Source organism: Somniosus microcephalus, chromosome 23 (genome assembly GCF_052327205.1).
Source record: "Somniosus microcephalus isolate GS21.2 chromosome 23, FLI_Smic_1.0, whole genome shotgun sequence".
In the NCBI taxonomy this organism is placed as follows: Eukaryota; Metazoa; Chordata; class Chondrichthyes; order Squaliformes; family Somniosidae; genus Somniosus; species Somniosus microcephalus.
The window spans coordinates 56,639,112-56,662,203 of record NC_141009.1 but is presented as its reverse complement, the minus strand read 5'-3'; the positions used below and the strand labels follow the sequence as shown (position 1 = coordinate 56,662,203).

Here is a 23,092-nt window from a genome sequence, read left to right as displayed (position 1 = left end):
ATTTCATTGAAACGTATAAAATTCTTAGAGGGCTTGACAGGGTAGATGCTGAGAGGCTGTTTCCCTTGGCTGGAGAATCTGGAACTAGGGGGCATAGTCTCAGGATAAGGGGTTGGCCATTTAGGGCTGAGATGAGGAGAAATTTCTTCACTCAGAGGGTTGTGAATCTTTGGAATTCTCTGCCCCAGAGGGCTGTGGAAGCTCAGTCTTTGAGTATATTCAAGACAGAGATCGATAGATTGTTGGACACTAAGGGAATCAAGGGATAGGGGGGTATGGTGGGAAAGTGGAGTTGATGTACAAGTTCAGCCATGATTTAATTAAGTGGCGGAGCAGGCTCAAGGTGCCGTATGGCCTACTCTTGCTCCTATTTCTTATGTTCTTTCCTTTGTAAAACAAAGAGAGCAGTACAAAGCGAAAACATTAAAATAATATAAATTGAATGCTTTGTGGTCATTTTTCTGGCAGACAGTGAGAACACAGCAAAAAAATGACACAGAAAAAGTTTATTTCCATGCAAAAAATCCAGAGAGTAAATACAGGGGAATGTACAGTATTTGGTAGACAGGAGCTCTGGTACGGAAAGCATTGGTACTGGCAGTACATTTCTGGTCCAGTAGGGGTGCTCTTCTGGAGTTGGCGTCAAGGCAAACTGCTGGGACTGTGTAGCCAGACCTTAGTCCAATGTCTGACTGTGCTGCCTCTGACCTGGGAGTACTTGGAGTGGACAATGGATTGCAAAAGTGTTTCATTCTCCAGCATCGACATCCTCCACCTTGATCGGCACAGCAATTCGCCAAAGCGCTCCCAATGTTCCTGAATCATGGGATATCACCGGTATCTCATATGTAAAAGAAAGTCGCCATGTCCTGTACAGGTGAAATTTGAAATATAAAAGTGAAGAAAGAACCAGCTTGCCTTGATAATTTTCCTTGTATCCGTAACGCTAAATTTCAGACTCTCCCTGATCCACCTCTCCAACATGTGGAGACGCTGTTTCAGTGGGAGCTTCTGTATCTTGTTCTTGCACACTCTTGGCAATTACAGTGCCATTCTGGTGATCCTCAGACCTTTCACGATTCCTCGGTTCCAGGATCACAGACATGCTTTCAGTGGCAGCTCCCGAATCTTGCTGTTCGTTCCTTTCAGCAATTGGAAGACTGCTCTGGTCCTCAGAACCTGTCTGTTCCACAATTGGAGACCCCATTTCAGTGGCAGTACTGAGATCTTGCTGTTCATTCCTTTCGGCAATTGGAAGACTGCTCTGGTCCTCAGAGCCTGTCGGTTCCACAATTGGAGGCCCCATTTCAGCGGCAGTACTGAGATCTTGCTGTTCATTCCTTTCGGCAATTGGAAGACTGCTCTGGTCCTCAGAGCCTGTCGGTTCCACAATTGGAGACCCCATTTCAGTGGCAGTACTGAGATCTTGCTTTTCTATCAACTTTGCATTTTGCACCTCATCACCTGGGTGACAGTAAAACAGTATCAAATATTGCAACTTAGTAGAAACACAGGTGAAAGGTCACTCTGCAACTTATTACTCAAGGGATCCTGTCACAAATTGCTCTATTATATACCACTATCTTAGATATAAAGCATTTTTTGGGGAGCTCGGATATCTGAGAGGTCTCTCTTATAGAACAAATAGAATCTTACAGCACAGAAGGAGGCCATTCAGCCCACTGTGCCGGCTCTGTGAAAGAGCTATCCAATTAGTCCCACACCCCAGTTCTGACGAAGGGTCATCGACCTGAAACGTTAACTCTGTTTCTCTCTCCATAGATGCTGCCTGGCCTGCTGAGCATCTCCAGCATTTTCTGTTTTTATTTCAGATTTCCAGCATCCGCAGTGTTTTGCTTTTGTATTAGTCCCACACCCCTGCTCTTTCCCCATAGTCCTGCAATTTTTCCCCTTTAAGTATATATCCAGTTCCCTTTTGCAAGTTACTATTGAACCTGCTTCCACCATCCTTTCAGGCAGTGGATTCCAGTTCATAACAAATCACTCAACACCCCCTTTGTTTCTTTTGCCAATTACCTTAAATCTGTGTCCTCTGGTTACTGACACTCCTGCCAGAGGAAACAGTTTCTTGCTATTTACTCTATCAATTTGAACATCTTTATTAAATCTCCCTTTGACCCTCTCTGCTCTAAGGAGAACAACCCCAGCTTCTCTAGTCTCTCCACATAACTGACGTCCCTCAGCCCTGGCACTATTCTAGTAAATCTCCTCTGCACCCTCCCCAAGGCCTTGACGTCCTTCCTAAAGTGTGGTGCCCAGAATTGGACACAATACTCCAGCTGAGGTTGCTGCCCTCTTACAGGAAAGTTTCCCACACGTGAAGGAGTGAGTACATGATGGACATGTCCTCATGGTGGATATTCTTACCCATAATTCTGAGCACAGATGAAACCTCTATAATAGAGCAATTTCACCAATACTTGAGAGCATGGGTACGAATTACCATCACTTAATCTGTTTGGTACTGGGCTGAGAAACCCAAGTCAATACCCCAGTTAAAATTCTTCCATCATTGTAAAAATTGGCTTTAGGTAATCGACAGCAGGAACTGGGTATCACAAAAACAGTCCTTTTTTTCCCCTAGAAGATAAAAGTGAAGATTATTGGTTGTGGGGAATGTGACACTTTCCATCTTTGGCATCCAGTGGCAACATCAAGCAGTCCCAGATCAAGGAATAGCAAGGGTTATATGCACGCCCAGGGCAGGTACAGCATGGGTTGGATTAAATCTGTCTCTACACTGCCACATGCTAGGTGTAGCAGAGTTAAATACAGAGAAAATCTCTCTCTACATTGTCACGTGAATGTGTCATAACTCCAAAGTCTGAAGAATACAATTCTGGCCTCTTGTGCATCCCTAATTTCCTTTGCCCCACCATTGGCGGTCCTGCCTTCAGCTGTCTAGGCTCTAAGCTCTGGAATTCCCTCCCTAAACCTCTCTACCCTCCTTTAAGATGCTACTTAAAACGTTCTTTGACCAAGCTTTTGGTCACCTGTCCTAACATCTCCTTATGTGGCTCGGTGTCAAATTTCATCTGATAACGCTCCTGACATGAATCAACTGAGCGGCCTGCGGGTGGCGCTGTCCAGTGAGAGTATAAATACTCGGGCATGGGCCCAGCTTGCGCAGGACATTCTTAACAGGAACTAGTGAAGGACACAACTGGACCTCCATGTTGTAAAACAGTTGATTAAAGCTTTGTTTAATGCTTAGACCAAGTGCCTAGTAGTTTTCTTACGTCAGCTCCTGTGAAGTGCTTTGGAACGTTTTACTATGTTAAAGGCGCTATATAAATGCAAGTTGTTGTCGTTGAATACCTCCTATTACTCCAGTGTGACACTCTCACTTCCCACATCAACCATCCTTCTGGCCTCAATGGAACTGACAATTAAATGCTAACTTAGTGCTGAATTAAGGGCAGTTTTGTACAGCAGACTTAAGCCCATTAGAATCTGGGCTGGAATCAAATCTAGGACTCATGTACAAGGGCAGAGTACTATTGTCTCCAGTAAGAATTTAGTCAGCTCCTCTTAGCCTGCATGTCATAAACACTCTGTATGAAAGGCTGATATTTAGAGGTATTTAGTAGACGAGAATCATATATGTATAACTTCAAGTGTAGCCATTGACCAAATAATATTACCCATAATTACTCCTGGGTAACTAAAAAGCTAAGACTTGTTCAAAATGCAGCTGTGAAGGACAGTCAAAAGCAGTTTTGACTTAAGTTTTGATAACAAACAACCACAGACTGCGAGTGAAGGTTAAATTGCTAAAAATATATATTATGATGCGAAGTAGAAATTAGAATTCGCTTAACAAAACTAATTGCAATAATATTTAAAGAATAATTAGTATAAGGACATAAAATGAGAGAGATCGTGGATAAGGTATTTATCTGGTAGATTAAAGTGAGATAGTTTGGATACCTCAAGACTAGTGAAACAGCGCTGATATGGGCCCTGGGTATAAAGGCCTTGTACCAGGGAAGCTAGAAAGGAAAGAGATAAAGTAAATTCCAATGGGGTGAAAAACTATAAACAAAATAACACTGAACATGGCAAAGTTGGTGGAAAAATACTGGAAAGGCGGGATGCTACCTTAGTCTGAGTGACAATGGTATTTTGACCATTAGAACCAATTAAAAAAGTTGATTTTGTTAAAGACCATATATGGACACCGGCCAAACCAACTGTTGATAAGAAAAGGGTTAAAACCTTGATACTCAAAGAACAACTTTACACAGACTTACTGCAAAAACAAAGGAACAGACTTAAGACGACGTCTCCTGTGTCCGAGAGGTTCCAGAGACCAAGGGCTGCGAGCTACTCGTTAAAACTATCGCCTAATGTTAAGTATTAATTACGCTGTAAGCTTAATAAATCTTGATCTATCGCTCAAACATACTGGCTGCTGCCTATTGGTGTCTTATCCAAGAACTCAGAGATCATTAAAATCTTACAACTCCTTAAGTTATAAAACAGTGAGTCCTCCAATTTGCTAAACACATAAAATCCTTGAGAGTTCTCATTTCTCAGGCCCAGTTCCTGCAGTTGTGATTTAGTTGTGCTTCTGCGACATTGGCAATGGTTAGAGAGATCACCTGAAGTGTAGTGCTAACAACTGCATCTATTGCTTTTAAAGGTTAACACTGTTAACTCCGGCTGTTCAGTCTTCCCACCACAGGTTGTGCTGTGGCACAAGCTGTCCAGGTAAATGCATGATTTTGGCCTCTAACAACCAGCTTTGCCAACCCCCCAGGATAGTCCTGGAGTCTCCAAGAATTACAGATTAATCTCCTGGATACTGCTGAGGGCAAAACCTGGGAGAAAAATCATAAGGGCATTAAAACACCTTCCGATTAGGCACTTTGCAGCCTTCCGGACTCAATATCGAGTTCAACAATTTCAGATCATAACCTCGGCCCCTATTACATTTTTACTTATATTTTTTTCCACCCCTTTGTTTTGGGTCTTCCCTTCCCCGCCCCCTTTCCTTTTTTTTTTTCTCTCTCCCACATGGCAGCTGTCTCTCATCCTGCCAGTACACTTCACACCTAATCTGAGCTGTCTTTTGTCTCCACTGTCCTATTACCATCTCGTCTGGTTTTGAATACCTCTTAATGTCTCTTTTACTTCTTTTGTTCTCTCCCAGCCCTGCCTTTCGATCTATTTTATTTCCTTTCCAGTTTTGAAAAAGGGTTTCGACCCGAAACGGCGACTCTAATTTCTCTCCACGGATGTTGCCTGGCCTGCTGAGTTTTTCCAGCATTTTCTGTTGTTATTAAAAAAAAGTGTTCTTTTTCATTTTCTTTGAATGATTTCATTTCTTATTTATTAAAATATCGGAGATGGGGTGGGGGTGGAGTTGGGTGAAAGGCCGTTTGATTGGACGGGGTGGTGGGAAGTCAGAGGTCATGTGATGAAACCTGCAGCAATATGGCCAACTATAGTTGACAATCCTACTTACAACAAGCACAGCTAAAACAAAAAAATAAAAACAGAAAATGCTGGAAACACCCAGCAGGTCAGGCAGCATCTGTGGAGAGAGGACGATAGGTTTAACGTTTCAGGTCGATGACCTTTCGCTAGAACCACTATCCACGTGGATAGAGTCCGAGCCGGAGACAGTTGCTGAGAAAAGACACAGCTGTGAAAGCAGATTTTGGAGAACACGTGATCAAACACAAAGAAGGGGAGTCATAGCCATGAAGGTGAACAGAGACAAATGAGAATCACGCGGCAGAGGGGAGCAGAACGTCTTCAAGGTGTGCAGCCCTGTAGGAGAAGCGGCAGTGAATTAAACAATAATCAATCTAGGCTGACACTCCAGTGCAGTGCTGAGGGAGCGCTGCACTGTCGGAGGTGCCGTCGTTTGGATGAGACGTTAAACCTCGTCTGCCCTTTCAGGTGGATGTAAAAGATCCCATGGCGTTACTTCTAAGAAGAGCAGGGGTCCTGGCCAATATTAATCCCTTGTGGGAGCTTGCTGTGCGCAAATTGGCTGCCGCGTTTCCTACATTACAAGAGTGACTACACTTCAAAAAGTACTTCATTGGCTGTAAAATGCTTTGGGACTTCCGGTGGTCATGAAAGGCGCTACATAAATGCAAGTCTTTCTTTTTTTTTAAAGAGATGTTGGAAATTTGAAAATCGACCCGAAAAGTTACACCTTTCCTTTCGCTCTCCACAGAAGCTGCCTGACTGCTGTACAGTTTCTGTTATTATTTCAGATTTCCAGCATTTGCGGTATTTTGCCTTTTCTTCTCGCAGCTAAAAGACATACCATTTCCTCCCACTAACCATCAGCACGTGCACGGGACAGTCACTAGAATACATGCTGACGGTGGGACACACTACACTAACCGCGCAGACCTTCAGGTCCCAACGTTTGCTCTTTGACGATAAATTTCGTGAATATGTAGAGGTGGGTAAAATCGAGGTGCCGCTTACCTGGCTGCGCAGATACATTCAGCAGGTCGATTATCCCTGCTCCAGTCTCCGCAGCAGTCAACAGTCTGTTATCCGCAGCAGATGATGGCTCGTCCTTTACTTCACTTTTCACATCCTGCAACTGAAAAGAATAGCTCAGGTGGTGAAGAGCTGGGAGTGTAGTCGGGGCCCAATACTCGAACAGAAGCACAGCATTGAACGATGATGGATTAATATTAGTTTGCCAACCTCGACTGGCACAGCGCATTGATTTCAAAAGCTAACGCAAATAGACAGAAGCAGATACACAGTGTTAAAACACACGGTCAGAGGCAGATACTCAGCGTTAATACACACTGACAGGAGCAGATACTCAGTGTTAATACACAGGGTCAGGAGCAGCTACTCAGTGTTAATACACACCGACAGAAGCAGATACTCAGTGTTAATACACAGGGTCAGGAGCAGATACTCAGTGTTAATACACACCGACAGAAGCAGATACTCAGTGTTAATACACACCGACAGGAGCAGATACTCAGTGTTAATACACACCGACAGGAGCAGATACTCAGTATTAATACACAGGGTCAGGAGCAGATACTCAGTGTTAATACACACCGACAGAAGCAGATACTCAGTGTTAATACACACCGACAGGAGCAGATACTCAGTGTTAATACACACCGACAGAATCAGATACTCAGTGTTAATACACAGGGTCAGGAGCAGATACTCAGTGTTAATACACACCGACAGAAGCAGATGCAACAGGCACGATTGCTCACAGTTTTCAATTCCCGCCTTTACCCATTCTCTTCTCATCCGACAGCCACCTGCCCTCGCTTTCCAAACAGGGAGCCACTACATAGTCATCGGCAGCCCCAACTCTGCCTCCTTTCCCTCCCAGGGGTACGGCAGCAGGAGAATGCGCTGGAAAGAAATCCAGCTGGTCACTTTCTAAACTCAGTTTATTTCTGGTGTCAAATTTCTTTTCTCTGCCCACTGAGGTAGTGACGGCAACACTAGGAAATGAGACACTTTCCACTCCAGGCCCGCAGTGTCAGCATCAAGTACACCCACGGTGGCGACAGCAGGGTTAAATTAAGAGGGAAAACTCCTTCTACATTGTCCATCAAGCACTCCCATGTTAAAGGCAGCATGGGTTAGATACCGGGTTGAAGCTGTCTTTACAATATGCCAACAATGCACCTCAGGTTCAGGAGACCCTTTACTACACCTGCATGAGAGCTCAGTTTCCCTACACCACTGTTGTCCAATAGAAATTGCTGATTGGCCACAGGTGTGGCTATGGCGACTAAGTCTAAGTCCTGCTACAACTGTACAAGGTATTGGTGAGACCACACCTTGAGTACTGCGTACAGTTTTGGTCTCCTTATTTAAGGAAGGATATACTTGCATTGGAGGCAGTTCAGAGACGATTCACTAGGTTAATTCCAGAGATGAAGGGGTTTGACTTATGAGGAAAGGTTGGGCCTATACTCATTGGAATTTAGAAGATGAGAGGTGATCTTATTGAAACATATAAGATACTGAGGGGGCTCAACAAGGTAGCTGCAGAGAGGATGTTTCCCCTCGTGGGGAAATCTAGAACTCGGGGGCATAGTTTCAGAATAAAGGGTCGCCCTTTAAGAACTGAGATGAGGAGGAATTTCTGCTCTCAGAGGGTCGTAAATCTGTGGAATTCTTTACCCCAGAGAGCCGTGGAGGCTGGGTCATTGGATATATTTAAAGTGGAGATAGACAGTTTTTTGCAAGATAAGGGAGTGAAAGGTTATGGGGAGCGGGCAGGGAAGTGGCTTTGAGCCCAAGATCAGCCATGATCTTATTGAATGGTGGAGCAGGCTCGAGGGGCCAAGTGGCCTATTCCTGCTCCTACTTCTTGTGTTCTTATGATACTGTTTTAACCACGTGCACTAACTTTAGTAAAACATGCCTTACACACAATACAGGTAAATGTACATCATGTGCAATGTTCCCTCTAAGATACCGCGAGTGTGCCACCGCGCAGCAAATTTAAAGGTACGATGCTCAAAAAAAAGTTTAGAAGGAACATTGATCACGTGTATATTTACTTAACATCTATCACTGTTCAATAACCAAGGAAGTAAAGCACTCACAACGATCAAAACACCCGCGCACCCTCTGCTTTTATCTTAACCATTTTACTACCAAACGCACAAAAAGGTTAAAGTACACAAGTACACGCCATGGGAATATGGAGATCACATGGTCGACGATGGTGCCTATTACTCATTTTTTATTAATTATTCAGAAAATGCAATTAGCCACATTTGGATTCCCAATTAGCCACATGTGGTTAGTAGCTAACGTATTGGGCAACACTGCCCCACACCATCCATCTTTATAGCCTTTCTGAGCAAGATTACCAATGAGTGACAGACGGACCATGCACATGTTTGTACTGTGAACTCATCCCTCGTGACCACTATGAACTGGGTAGAAGTTCCCCCAGTTCCTTTTTGTGACGGAGCTTCACGGTCAGTAGAGAGAGAGGAAACTCCCCCCCACCCCCCCTCACTAGTCTGGACAGCCCTTGGGTCTGAATCTTTCGTGCTTGGTCTGGGACTGGGAGTGGAGAAACATAGAAACATAGAAGATAGGAGCAGGAGTAGGCCATTCGGCCCCTTGAGCCTGCTCCGCCATTCAATGTGATCATGGCTGATCATCCAAATTCAGTACCCGGTCCCCGCTTTCTCCCCATACCCCTTGATCCCTTTAGCCTTAAGAAATATACCTAACTCCTTCTTGAATATCTTTAATGAATTGGCCTCTACTGCCTTCTGTGGTAGAGAATTCCACAGGTTCACCACTCTCTGGGTGAAGAAATTCCTCCTCATCTCAGTCCTAAATGGCTTACCCCTTATCTTTAGACTGTGACCCCTGGTTCTGGACTCCCCTGCCATCGGGAACATCCTTCCTGCATCTAGTCTGTCCAGTCCTGTCAGAATTTTATAAGTTTCAATGAGATCCCCTCTCATTCTTCTAAACTCCAGCGAGTATAAGCCCAATCGACCCAATCTCTCCTCATACGTCATTCCTGCCATCCCAGGTATCAGTCTGGTGAATCTTCGCTGCACTCTCTCCATGGCAAGAGCATCCTTCCAAAACTGCACACAATACTCAAGATGTGGTCTCACCAAGGCCCTGTACAACTGCAGCAAGACATCCTTGTTCCTGTACTCAAACCCTCTCGCTACGAAGGCCAACATACCATTTGCCTTCTTAACCGCCTGCTGCACCTGCATGCTTACCTTCAGCGACTGGTGCACAAGGACACCCAGGTCTCGTTGCACTCCCCCTTCTCCCAATCTATTGCCATTCAGATAATAATCTGCCTTCTTGTTTTTGCCACCAAAGTGGATAACCTCACATTTATCCACGTTATATTGCATCTGCCATGCTTCTGCCCAATCACCCAACCTGTCCAAATCATCCTGGAGTTTCTCGGCATCCTCCTCATAGCACACACGCCCACCCAGCTTTGTGTCGTCTGCAAATTTGGAGATATTACATCTAGTTCCCTTGTCTAGATCATTAATATATATTGTGAATAGCTGGGGTCCAAGGACTGATCCCTGCGGTACCCCACTAGTCACTGCCTGCCACTTGGAAAAAGACCTGTTTATTCCAACTCTTTGCTTTCTGTCTGCCAACCAGTTTTCTATCCAAGTCAATACCTTGCCTCCAATCCCATGTGCCTTAACTTTACACGCTAATCTCTTATGCGGGACCTTATCGAAAGCCTTCTGAAAGTCCAAATATACCACATCCACTGGTTCTCCCTTATCTATTTTACCAGTTACATCCTCAAAAAATTCCAGTAGATTAGTCAAGCACGATTTACCTTTTGTAAATCCATGTTGACTTTGTCCGATCCTGTCACTGTTTTCCAAGTGCTCTGCTATTACATCTTTTATAATGGACTCTAGCATTTTCCCCACTACCGATGTCAGGCTTACCGGTCTGTAATTCCCCGTTTTCTCCCTACCACCTTTTTTGAATAGTGGAGTAACATTAGCTACCCTCCAATCCATGAGTACTGTTCCAGATTCCATTGAATGTTGGAAGATGATCAGCAATGCATCTACTATTTCTAGGGCCACTTCCTTAAGTACCCTAGGATGGGGATTTATCGGCCTTCAGTCCCATCAATTTCCTTAACACCATTTCCTTACAAATACTGATTTCTTTCAGTTCCTCCCCTTCATCAGACTCTATGTTCCCCGACATCTCTGGGAGGTTATTTGTGTCCTCCTTTGTGAAGACAGAACCAAAATATGTATTTAATTGGTCTGCCATTTCTTTGTTCCCCATTATAAATTCCCCTGATTCTGACTGTAAGGGACCTACGCTTGACTTCACCAATCTTTTTCTCTTCACATATCTATATAAAAGCTTTTACAGTCAGTTTTTATGTTCCCTGCAAGCTTACTCTCATATTCTATTTTCCCCTTCTTAATTAATCCCTTTGACCTCCTTTGTTGAATCCTAAACTGCTCCCAATCCTCAGGTTTACTGCTTTTTCTGGCCAAGTTATATGTCCTCTCCTTGGATCTTATGCTATCCCTAATTTCCCTTGTTAGCCACAGTTGAGTCACCTTTTTTGTTTTATTTTTATGCCAAACTGGGATGAACAAATTCTGTAGTTCATCCATGCGGTCTTTGAATCCTTGCCATTGCCTTTCCACCATCAACCCTTTGAGTGACATTCCCCAATCAATCCTACGCAACTCGCGCCTCATACCATCATAGTTTCCTTTATTTAAATTCAGGACCCTAGTCTCTGAGTCAACTACTTCATTCTCCAACTTAATGAAGAGTTCTATCATATTATGATCGCTCTGACCCAAGGGGCCTTGTACAACAAGATTGCTAATTAATCCTTTCTCGTTACATAATACCCAGTCTAAGATGGCCTGATCTCTGGTTGGTTCCTCGACATATTGGTCTAGGAAACCATCCCGTAAACACTCAAGGAATTCCTCCTCCACAGTATTGTTACTAATTTGGTTAGCCCAATCTATATGCAGATTAAAGTCACCCATGATGACTGCTGTGCTCTTATTGCACGCTTCTCTAATTTCCTGTTTAATGCCATCCCCAACCTCCGCATTACTGTTTGGAGGTCTATATACCACTCCCACTAACGTTTTCTGCCCCTTGGTATTTCTCAGTTCTACCCATACAGATTCCACATCATCAGAGCTAATATCCTTCCTTACAATTGTGTTAATCCCTTCTTTAACCAGCAATGCTACCCCACCTCCCTTTCCTTTTTGCCTATCTTTCCTGAATATCGAATACCCCTGGATGTTGAGTTCCCAGCCTTGGCCACCCTGGAGTCATGTTTCCGTAATCCCAATCAAATCATATTCGTTTACCTCTATTTGTGCAGCTAATTCATCCACCTTGTTAGAACTCACCGGTATAACGACAACGTGCTGTACGCAGTCACACAAGTCTGGACAGTGAGTTGAAAAGATCTGGAAGTCGCTTCCCAAGGGTTCAGAACATGGTTGGGTACATTCACTTTCGACAGAAGCGTTCGGAGAAGGTAGGCACACAGACTCTACACACACAATATAAAGCCTTTAAACAATGGATTTATTACTGCACGTTACAAATGCAATGCACTGAAGCATGTTTATAATGGATTATCAACGACCTGAAATGTTGGGCTCGATTTTAATAGCCCTTTGGAGGCGGGTCAGCTGCGAAAAATCGGAAAAAATGGCTTCAGACACCCAACCCCCCCTCCATCCCGCCCCCACGCGATTTTCGTCAGTGTCGATTCAGCGAAACTGACCCGACTTCAACCGGTGGGACAGGCAGTTAAGAGCCTGTTAACTGCCTTGATAATCCTATTTTGACAGAGGTTTCCCATTTTCCTGCCTCTGGCTCCTGTTTCCCGTTTTGTCAGAAACAGTCCAGCTGCAAGGAGACGAGTTGGTGGAGGACATGATCTGTAGTTATTATTGGTGCAGAACTTTAACAGCACTCCTGTAACATTGCTGACATTCAAATGCAACAACTTTGTTGTTGGAGGTTTGGGATAAGATTTTGTAAATCTACTGACCTTGTGACTGGTCAAGCTGACACACATCTGCTGTTTGAACTGATTGGAATAATTTCAGGCCACTTTGAGTGTGCGCTTGCAAGCTTATTGCCTCAACTGAAATCTATAACGGGATGGGAACCATTTACATCCTCTCATCCTGGTCGTCAGATTCGGAGGAAGAGCAGCACGGCTTAGTGCTGCTGGATGAACAAGTGGCTCAGCACAGCCTCCTTGGAGGACGAGGAAGAAGACGAGGAGAAGGATGAGTGGGAGGGCGGGGAGTGACACCTTGCGGGGTCGGATGTGGCCAATCCAGCAGCAGAGGACCACATTGCTGGCCGTCAGGCAAGGGATGCACTCATCCTTGCCAGATTCACGTAAGGTAATGCTTCAACCACAGGTGGCTGGCACATGGAGATGAATATAGGTCCGACATTCTCAAAACCCCAGGCATCATCTGTCCAATAAACGGTGGTTTGCGCTCAGTGTCACCACCATCATCATTCTATATGGAAATCACCCTGAGCCCTCACTCTTGAACTTCCATGTCCCAGAACACAGAGGCCAAACTTTAGGTGATCTCAGCAGATCATTAAACCTTTTTCGACACTAAACCCATGTGTGTCTGCGCACAGACCTCGAGCTCACCTCCTCAGCAATTTGCAGCCAAGCTGCCTTGGTTTGCTGAGGAGACCTCCTCCTTCCGTTTCTAGGGAAGAGGAGCTCCTGACATCCTCTAACTCCCTCAACAAGAGCATGGAGAGAGCCCTCATTGAACCTGGGTGCAGCCTTAGTTTTTGGGGCTGCCATTCCTGCAACTCCCAGCACTTTTAAGAGAAAAAAGCATTAATATTACTAAGCAAATGATTGGAACACACCTGGCATCTTTTTCATTTCATAGTCAGATAATAAAATCATATATCAAAAAATCATGAATCTCTTTCTGGAATAATATGACCAGCAATATAATTCCTTGAATTGTGCTCAGAACAGACGCTGTCAACTCCCCTTTCAAGATAATAAAGCACCAAGCCATCCCAATGACATTTGTATGCAAAGGGGACATGACCCCTGACATGAATCTTGTCATTCATGTGGAAATGACTTATGAAGTAATACTGGGCGGCCTGCTGGTGGCGCTGTCCAGGGAGAGTATAAATACTCGGGCATGGGCCCAGCTTGCTCAGTACATTCTTTAACAGGAACTAGTGAAGGACACAACTAGATCTCCATGTTGAAAAACAGTTGATTAAAGCTTTGTTTAATACTCAGAACAAGTGCCTAGTAGTTTTCTTACATCAGCCCCTTTAAATTTTCAAACAAACAATGCATCATCAGATGTGAGAAACTGACATCCTCCAAGCAATTGTCTGGGGGACCGCACGTCGGCCGTAACCAGGCCAATGAAGCCAAAATCGGAATTGCTGGGAGGAGGCAGCTGGGTGCGGGTCTGAAAGCTGCCGAGCAGCGGGCCCGCCCTCAACCCGCCTCCGTTATTAAAATCGAGCTCACAGATGCTGCCTGACCTGTCGGAGTGTTCCCAGCATTTTCTGCTTATATTTTACACCCGAGTCTCCCTTTTCAGCTTTTGCCGACTTTCATCCTAAAAGCCGGCAGGTTTGACAACCGTGTAATTCTCGGAATGCCACAACCCCCTCCCCCCGCCCCCCACACCCCCTCCCCCCGTTCAATAAGATCTTCGACCTCAACTACACTTTCCTGCCCGATCCCCAATCCCTCGATTCCCCTAGAGTCCAAAAATCTATCGATCTCAGCCTTGAATATACTCAACGATTCAGCATCCACAGCCCTTTGGGGCAGAGAATTCCAAAGATTCACAACCCTCTGAGTAAAGAAATTCCTCCTCATCTCAGTCTTAAATGACCGACTCCTTATCCTGAGACTGTGACCCCTGGTTCTAGACTCACCAGCCAGGGGAAACAACCTCTCAGCATCTACCCTTTGAATCCCCCTCAGAATCAATGAGATCACCTCTCATTCTTCTAAACTCCAGAGAGTATCGGCCCAATCTACTCAATCTCTCCACATAGGACAACCCTCTCATCCCAGGAATCAATCTAGTGAACCTTCATTGCACCGCCTCTCAGGCAAGTATATCCTTCCTTAGATAAGGAGATCAAAACTGTGCACAGTACTCCAGGTGTGATCTCATCAAAGCCCTGTACAATTGTAGCAAGTCTTCCTTACTCTTCTACTCCAACCCTCTTGTAATAAAGGACAACATGCCATTTGCATTCCTAATTACTTGCTGTACCTTCATGCTAACTTTCTGTGTTTCCTGTACAAGGACACCTAAATCTCTCTGAACACCAATGATGTAATAAAACTCACTACGCACTTGGTTTGAGTATAAAGCAAGGCTTTAATCAACTTGTTTCAGAACATGGAGGTCTAGTTGTACTTCACTAGTTCCTTGTCTTACAAAATGTCCCTGGAAAGCTGGGCCCGCGCCCGAGTATTTATACTCCTTGGACGGCGCCACCAGCTGGCCGTCCAGCGTTATTTCATGAGTAGTTTCTTGATGATGATGAGATTTATAACATACTTCCTGCCTAAAAGATTTGGAAGTCCGACGACTTCCTCTTAGCGGATTAGGCGGACCACGAATAGCCGCAGTCTTTTAGATTTTTGTTTATGGCTAGAAGGCACGTCTCCCCGGACCATGTCTTGGTCCCTGGGCCGCTTGATCCGTACCGGTGGATCAGCAGGGCCCATGTTGCTCTGATCGACCCGAGGGAGGCTGGGGAGATCGTGACTCCGGGTGCGGGTCCCCACAGGCGCAGAACTGGCTTCATCCTGTTGGATAGCCGGGGATTGACCGGCATCCTGGCCTCGGGTGGCCATCCCACGGGGAGTGCTCGGCTCCCCGAGTGGATCCAGTGGGGCAGCTGGCAGATCTCTCAATGTCCCAGGTAGGGCGTCATCTTCGGGGGAGCGCAGAGTGTCGCCATCATCCCCGTGGGTCCCTCTATTAGTTGGGTCCGTGGAACCGGCCGGACAGGGAGCCAGGTCCTGGAGCGAAACGGTGGACTCCCGGCCATCAGGGTACCGCACGTGCGCGTACGTGGGGTTGACGTCCGTGAGTTCTACCTCGTCGACGAGAGGATCGTTTTTAGACGATCGGACGAATCTTCGGAGCAGCACGGGGCCGGGAGCTGCCAACCACGACGGTAGAGACGTCCCATGGGTGGAGCGACGCTGGAAGCGGAGGTGTGGCATTGGTAGACATAGAAAGGAGAGACCTGATGGAATGCAACACGTCAGGGAGCGTAGTTTCCCACTGCTGGTCTGGTAGGTTGCGTGACCTCAGCGCAAGACGAACAGCATTCCAAATGATAGCGTTGTACCTCTCAACCTGTCCATTACCGATGGGATGGTACGGTGTCGTTTTACTTGTGGTGATTCCCCATTGGGAGAGATAACTTTTGAGTTCGCTTGACATGAAGGAGAGACCCCGATCAGAGTGGATGAAATTGGCCATACTGCAAAGGGAAAAGACTTGATCAAGGCATTTGATCACGGTGGAAGTAAGCATATTGGGACAGGGGAAAGCAAAGGGAAAGCGTGAATATTCATCCACCATAGTCAGTAAGTAGGTGTTTCGTGTTGAGGAAGGCAATGGCCCTTTAAAGTCAATGCTGAGTCACTGCATAGGCTGCATAGCGTGTATGAGCGAGCCAGCCGATGGACGGAAGAATTGCAATTTTAATTCCGCACAAATTCTACAGGAGGAGCACGTTCTTTTCACATCTTCCATAGAAAATGGGAGATTTTTAGATCGCACAAAGTGCACCATACGGGTAACGCCAGGATGGCATAAGTCAGTATGAAAATCCGTAAGAGTCGAAGTTGACATGGAAGAGCAGAATGCACGCGTGAGGGTATCCGGGGCCACATTCTCTTTGCCGGGTCGATAAGGTATGGTGTATCCAAAGGCGGCCAATTCCATCCTCCAGAGTTGTATTTTGTTATTCTTGATCTTAGTGAGTTTCCGCTTATCCAGCATAAAGGCCACGGAGCGCTGATCGGTTATAAGTGTGAAATGGCGACGAGCGAGAAAATGACTCCATTTACGTACCGCTTCGATGATGGCCATAGCCTCCTTCTCGACAGGAGGATAATGGAGCTCGCTACCCTGCAAAGTTCTGGACAGAAATGCAATGGGTCGACCACCTTGATTCAAGGTAGCAGAGATCGCCACATCCGATGCATCGCACTCGACCACGAAAGGAAGATTTTCATCAATGGAGCGAAGCGTGGCTTTTTCCAGTTGTCGCTTGAGGAGGTTGAAAGCTGAAATAGCCATTGCCTCCAATGGAAATGACTTTGCGTGAAGCAGGGGCTGGATCTTGTCGGGGAAGTGGGGTATCCATTTCGCATAATAGGCGAACATGTCGAGTGCCTGACGAAGAGAGCCGAGATTCATAGGGGGAGGGAGCTCCTGAAGCGGACAAAGTCGCTCCGGATCCGGTTTGATGACACCGTTGCCCACCCAGTAGCCAAGGATGTTGACTGATGGTACAGATTTCACAGATTTGGACTCATTTAAGGTTAAGTTGCGACAACGGAGAACGTCAAAAATTTTTTGGAGGTTGGCATCATGCTCCTTCTGGTCATGACCAGCAATGGTGATATTATCCAGATATGGAAAAGTGTCTGTTAAGTTCTCCTGTTTGACTAGGCTATCCATTGCCTGTTGAAAGACGGCCACACCATTGATGACCCCAAATGGAAGGCGACAAAACTGGTAAAGCCGACCATTGGCCTCAAAGGCTGTATACTTTTTGTCGGCATCCTTTAACAGTACTTGATGATATGCGCTCTTTAAATCAAAAGTTGAAAATACCTTGTAGTTGGCAAGGTTATTGATCATGTCATCGATGCGTGGTAGTGGGTAGGCATCCAGGTCGGTATACTGGTTAATAGTTTGCGAGTAATCGATGCAAAGACGTTTCTTGTGTTGCTTCAGAGGATTTTTAACAACGACGACTTGAGCCCGCCAGGAAGATGAACATGGCTCAATGATACAGTCAGCTAGAAGGCGAGAGATTTCTGTCTCAATAAAGGATCGATCATCTTGGCTGAAACGTCGTGATTTAGTGACTATGGGCTTACATCGGGGGGAAAGATTGGCAAACAAGGAGGGCTTGTCGAGCGAAGCCACCGAAAGAGCACAAAAGGGTACTTTGGAAATAGTAAGCTCCGGCTTTGACCCTCCAAACTCGAAAGTGAGTCTTTTGTGTTGTTTCTGGAAATCCTGTCCCAGGAGCACATCACTGCATAGATTCTTGAGCACCCCGAGCCGGGTGGAGAAATAAGTGCGGCCATTGAGAATAAGGTCGACAAGACAAAAGCCGGAAGAATTGGTGGTCAGTGTCGTCAGAGCCATTGCAATTTCCCTGTCCGAGGGGTAAATACGTAGTTTTAACTTACTGACAGCCCGCTCACTAATGAAGCTGTCAGAGCTGCATGAGTCAATTAGTGCACTCAAAATGTGTCCATTTACCGAAACCTTCGTGGCTGCATGGGACAGACTTTGGGGAAAAACAGCTGTGATGGGAGGAGGGGCAGTTTTACCCTTGACAGCTGTAACCTTAGTAATGGTTCTTGAGTGAGGAGCAGTTTTATAGATTGCAGCTGTAACCTTAGTAGTGGCTCTTAGGGGAGGAGCAGTTTTACAGATAGTAGCTGCAAGACTAACAGGAGCTCTCGACCGGTATACCTTAGAAAAGTGGCCTTTCTTACTAACAGCGGCTCTTGACTGTCATACCTTAGAAAAGTGACCTTTCTTGCTGCAATGATTGCAGGTCACGTTACGAGCAGAACAACATTTCCTATAATGAAACGCACCTCCACAGAAGAAACACTTCCTTCCAGATTGCCAAGATGCCACTACGGCGGGGTCGTCATCAGTGTAGGTTTCTAGGGTAGGGTTGTCATCAGCCGGGTTGGAGTTGTCATCTGTGAGGGCTTCCGCCCGAGGCCTATCGAAAGAGTCATTAAAAGTGATAGCAGCAGCCCGTGCACGTGGCGAAAGATAGGTGTCTGCATTCCTCTTTGCTAAGTCCAGAGAACATGCCTGGTCATAGGCAGCCTGTAACTTGAGGGTTTTATTCTCCAACAGATGCTGACGTATGAAGGGAGACGCAACCCATTAATAAAGGAATTACGAATTAACTCCTCCTGGTACTGCTCAGCTGTAACAGCTTTAAGATTACAATCCTTGCTGAGCCTGCGAAGTTTCTGAAGGAATTCGTCAAGTGATTCCCCGGGTTGTTGTCGAGTTGTGGCCAGTAGATGCCGAGCAAAAATTTCATTTGGGGACTTGACATATAGTCGCTGTAATATTAGGATAGCGGAGTCATAGTCTACACAGTCTTCGATATAGTCAAACACATGAGGGGATACATAATTAGCAAGCATTCGTAACTTGTTAGGAACATTCTCACCACACTCCTCAAGGAAGTTGCTAAAGGTACGATACCAGTGTTTCCATACCTTAGCAGCTGTAAGTGAATTCGGGTCCAGGTCGAGACGGGCGGGGCTGAGTAGTTTCTCCATGATTGATCGATTACTTGTCTGAATTCCCTTCTACGGTTCGAGTCGTAGCTGGCTGTTCCCGAATCACCCAAAGCGTGGAGTCGATAACAAGTTGATTAAATTGACGTAATAAAACTCACTAGGCACTTGGTTTGAGTATAAAGCAAGGCTTTAATTAACTTGTTTCAGAACATGGAGGTCTAGTTGTACTTCACAAGTCCCTTGTCTTACAAAATGTCCCTGGAGAGCTGGGCCCACGCCCGAGTATTTATACTCCTTGGACGGCGCCACCAGCTGGCCGTCCAGTGTTATTTCACGAGTAGTTTCTTGATGAATGATGAGATTTATAACAACCAACATTTAATAGTTTCTCACCATTTAAAAAATATTCTGTTTTTCTATTCTTCCTACCAAAGTGAATAGCCTCACATTTTCTCACATTATACTCCATCTGCCACGTTATTGCCCACTCACTTAACCTGTCTATATCCCTTTGCAGGCTCTTTGTGTTCTCCTCACCGCTTACTTTCACACCTAGCTTTCTATCGTCAGCAAACTTAGATACATTGCACTCGGTCCCTTCATCTAAGATTGCAAATAGCTGAGGCCCCAACACTGATCCTTGCGACATCCCACTAGTTACAGCCTGCCAACGTGAAAATGACCTGTTTATCCCTACTCCCTGTTTTCTGTCTATTAACCAATCCTCTATCCATGCTAATATATTACCCCCAACCCCGTGAGCCCTTATCTTGTGTAACAACCTTTTATGTGGCACCTTATCGAATGCCTTTTGGGAATCGAAATATACTACATCCACTGGTTCGCCTTTATCTACCCTGCTAGTTACATCCTCAAAAAACTCTAATAAATTTGTTAAACACGATTTCCCTTTCATAAAGGCATGTTGACTCTGCCTAATCATATTATGATTTTCTAAGTGCCCTGATACCACCTCCTTAATAATGGATTCCAGTATTTTCCCGACAACTATTCTAGCAAATCTCCCCTGCAACCTCTCCAAGGCCTTCACATCCTTCCTAAAGTGCGGTGCCCAGAATTGGACACAATACTCCAGCTGAGGCCTAACCAGTGATTTAGGAAGGTTTAGCAATCTGTGACACGCATGAAGTGAATCCGCGTGGAAAAGGTTTTGTTTAGAGTTTTTGGAACTGTTAATCTTTCTTCTCTGTCTGCCCCCACACCCCACCCAACCCAACCCCCCTGAACCACCCCAACTTCCCCACTCCCACCCCAACCACCCCACCCAAACCACCCCACCCAACCCAAACCCCCACCCACCCCAACTTCCCCACCCCTACCCAAACCACCCCACCCAACCCAACCCCCCCAACTTCCACACTCCCACCCAAACCACCCCACCCAACCCAACCCCCCCACCCCAACTTCCCCACCCCCACCCAAACCCCCACCCCAACTTTCCCACCTCCACCCCAACTACCCCACCCAAACCCCCACCACCCCACCTTCCCCCTACCCACCCCACTTCAAAATTCCTCCCAAACTTTCACCAGGAAATGTAAAGTAAATGGCTAACTGGAAACAAGAACCTTGATCTGTGAATGTCTTGTCTTGGGAGGCAGAAAGATTGTTGCCGATGCACTTCTGCTGCTTTACGGTCTCCTGATCAATGGCCTTCAAATACTGAAAGAAAGGATGGACAATGTTAGGCAATATAGCAAGGGCTTAGGAGATTACCAGACAAAGCGTGCACACCCTGTTGCACTCGCTGACTGACCACTACAGGACCATTCCGTTTCTCCTGCCCCTTGCCAATCTGATGTACTTTTCTAAAATAAAACTCTTTCTCTAATTCTCCTTCTGATTTTTCTCCCCTGCTCTCATGATGCAAGGGCACCTTCCAGCCCCTTGTCAACAGATCGTTCAATGGACAGGGGGAGGGTGGAAAGACAGCTGAACCATTCCAGTCTACACCTAATGCGGTCCCCATCACTTATAGCGGGTGCGTTCCTGCGAACGCAATTTGTCCGCTCTACACAATGACCGGTATAACGTGGAAGCGCTATTACAGGACTCTGCTGTACAGCAAGAATGTTCCTTCTGTGCAGTGACCTTTTGCCCCGCCATTTCCAGCTCCACTCTAACCTGCAGCTTTATTTAAACTGTGGTCAGTCCCTAGTATAAACTGTAACCCCACACCATTTAGAAGGGATTAGAAGGGTTTTAGCACAAGGTAATCGAACATTAACGAGGTGTTATGTACGTAATTGCTTACTTATGTTTGTTCTTGCATTTAGTGCACCTTAACGAGGTGTGAACTAGTGAGTAAGCACAGCTGATTCTGCCCAAAATAAACGGAGTGATTATTTACAATGCATTTTTGACTCTCTGTTCTGAAGAAAGGTCATCGACCTGAAACATTAACTCTGTTTCTCTCTTCACAGCTGATGCCTGACTTGCTGAGTGTTTGCAGAACTTTCTGTTTTTATTTCAGATTTCCATCATCTGCAGTATTTTGCTTTTGCATTGTCCACCAACACCTTGATTTTAAAATTCTCATCCTCATGTTAAAATCCCTCCATGGCCTCACCCCTTCCTATCTGAAACTGGCAGTGTGAGTGCTCCTAACCGCACTGTTGCACTCTGGAGCTGGCTGTCACAATGAATGGATCATATTACACATTGCAAAGTACTTGATTACTCAGGCAGGATCTAATTACACATTCCGGACAAACTGCTGGGTGTGTCTTGTCCTCCAAGAGGGCCAATCAGAAATCTGGTCCGGCCTCCAAGGAGACCAATCAGAACTTTGGTGTTACAGATAGTTATAACCCAAAATAAACAAAGCACTTAAACTATAACCAGCAACATAATGTCGTTAATGCAAATGGATAATGGTTACCGCTTTTTGCCCGATATAATCAACTGGCCATTTTAATCGAGGACGTTTTAAGTGGTGGGGTCTGCACTCATACACATACATGCAACCTCCAGCAGCTGAGCATTCAGAAGCAGGAATGATGGCTGATTTTCTCTTCCCTAACCCAGGGCCGCAGGGGGAATTTTAGCGCCTCTGTCAGCACCCCGGCGGAGATTAACTAACTTAGCACAGACCGGGAATCGAACACGGGTGAAATATAATTCTTTAAAATAATCCCTCATGAACAATGCGCCCGAGGCACCTTGGCAGTGGGTGGGGAACAAACCCTGGTTTGACCCACTGCCCTTCCATCTGGCAGCCATAAGACCATTCCCCCTTCCCTTCTCTGTTCACAGGGGTCTTCCAGAATGGCTGGAAACTAGGGGGGAGCCCAGATATGTCTGGTCCCAGCCTGGCACCCACGTTTCCAGGGTGGCCTGCGTGGTGGCGGGGGAGGGGGAAGTGGAGAAGGGGAGAGTAACTGAGAACGTCGGCATTCCAGTGCTCTGGGCCTCGTTTGGGATCTAGCATATGGTACACTAGGTCAGACCAGGTGCATCAGCCACCCCACCAGTGGGTATGGGGCCCAACTAGGGACCAAGACCAGGACCACCGAAGACGTGGGCGGAATTCTTGTTTTCAATTGCTCCAATGTGGCCTCTCTTGTAAGGGGGCCATGGAGGAGACACCTTCGGCTTTCTCCGGGAATGTGGCGGGTGGGGGGGGGGGGGGGGTTGGTGAGCGGGAGAGGCCTGGCACCTTCTTACCGTGCGACTCTTCGACCAGACTTTCTGGCCTCTTCGGCGGGCACCACTCCAGATGTGCCTGAGCCCACTGGAGGCGTGCAAATTGCAGGACCACCCCCTGCCCTGACAAGCCTCGCCGGGGTCTGCAGTGGAAGTCCGGGGTGGGGTGCATCTCAGCACTTACACGGAGGTGAGCCCTACCCAGCAGATATCCTCCCCCCCACCCCGCTCCCTTCTAAATATTACCTATGCTAGTTGGGGGTCTAGGCCGTGTCATCACTTCGGGCAGATGTTGCTAACCTTGCCTTTGGTGGCGTGCTCCTGCCC

General features: G+C 46.2%; 1 protein-coding gene across 2 annotated transcripts in view; it reads right to left on the bottom strand.

Moving 5' to 3' along the window:
* Positions 1-487: 487 nt before the first annotated feature.
* LOC147101865 (uncharacterized) overlaps positions 488-23,092 on the bottom strand; it is a 110,297-nt gene continuing 87,692 nt past the window's right edge. For both annotated transcript variants that reach the window (XM_085965874.1, XM_085965875.1), the window contains 4 exons: positions 20,689-20,782; positions 11,922-12,067; positions 6,475-6,595; positions 488-1,464 (listed from right to left, as the gene is read on the bottom strand). In XM_085965874.1, the coding sequence (XP_085822000.1) occupies positions 947-1,464; positions 6,475-6,595; positions 11,922-12,067; positions 20,689-20,782 (879 nt within the window). In that variant the 3' untranslated portion in view covers positions 488-946. The remainder of the gene's footprint in view (positions 1,465-6,474; positions 6,596-11,921; positions 12,068-20,688; positions 20,783-23,092) is intronic.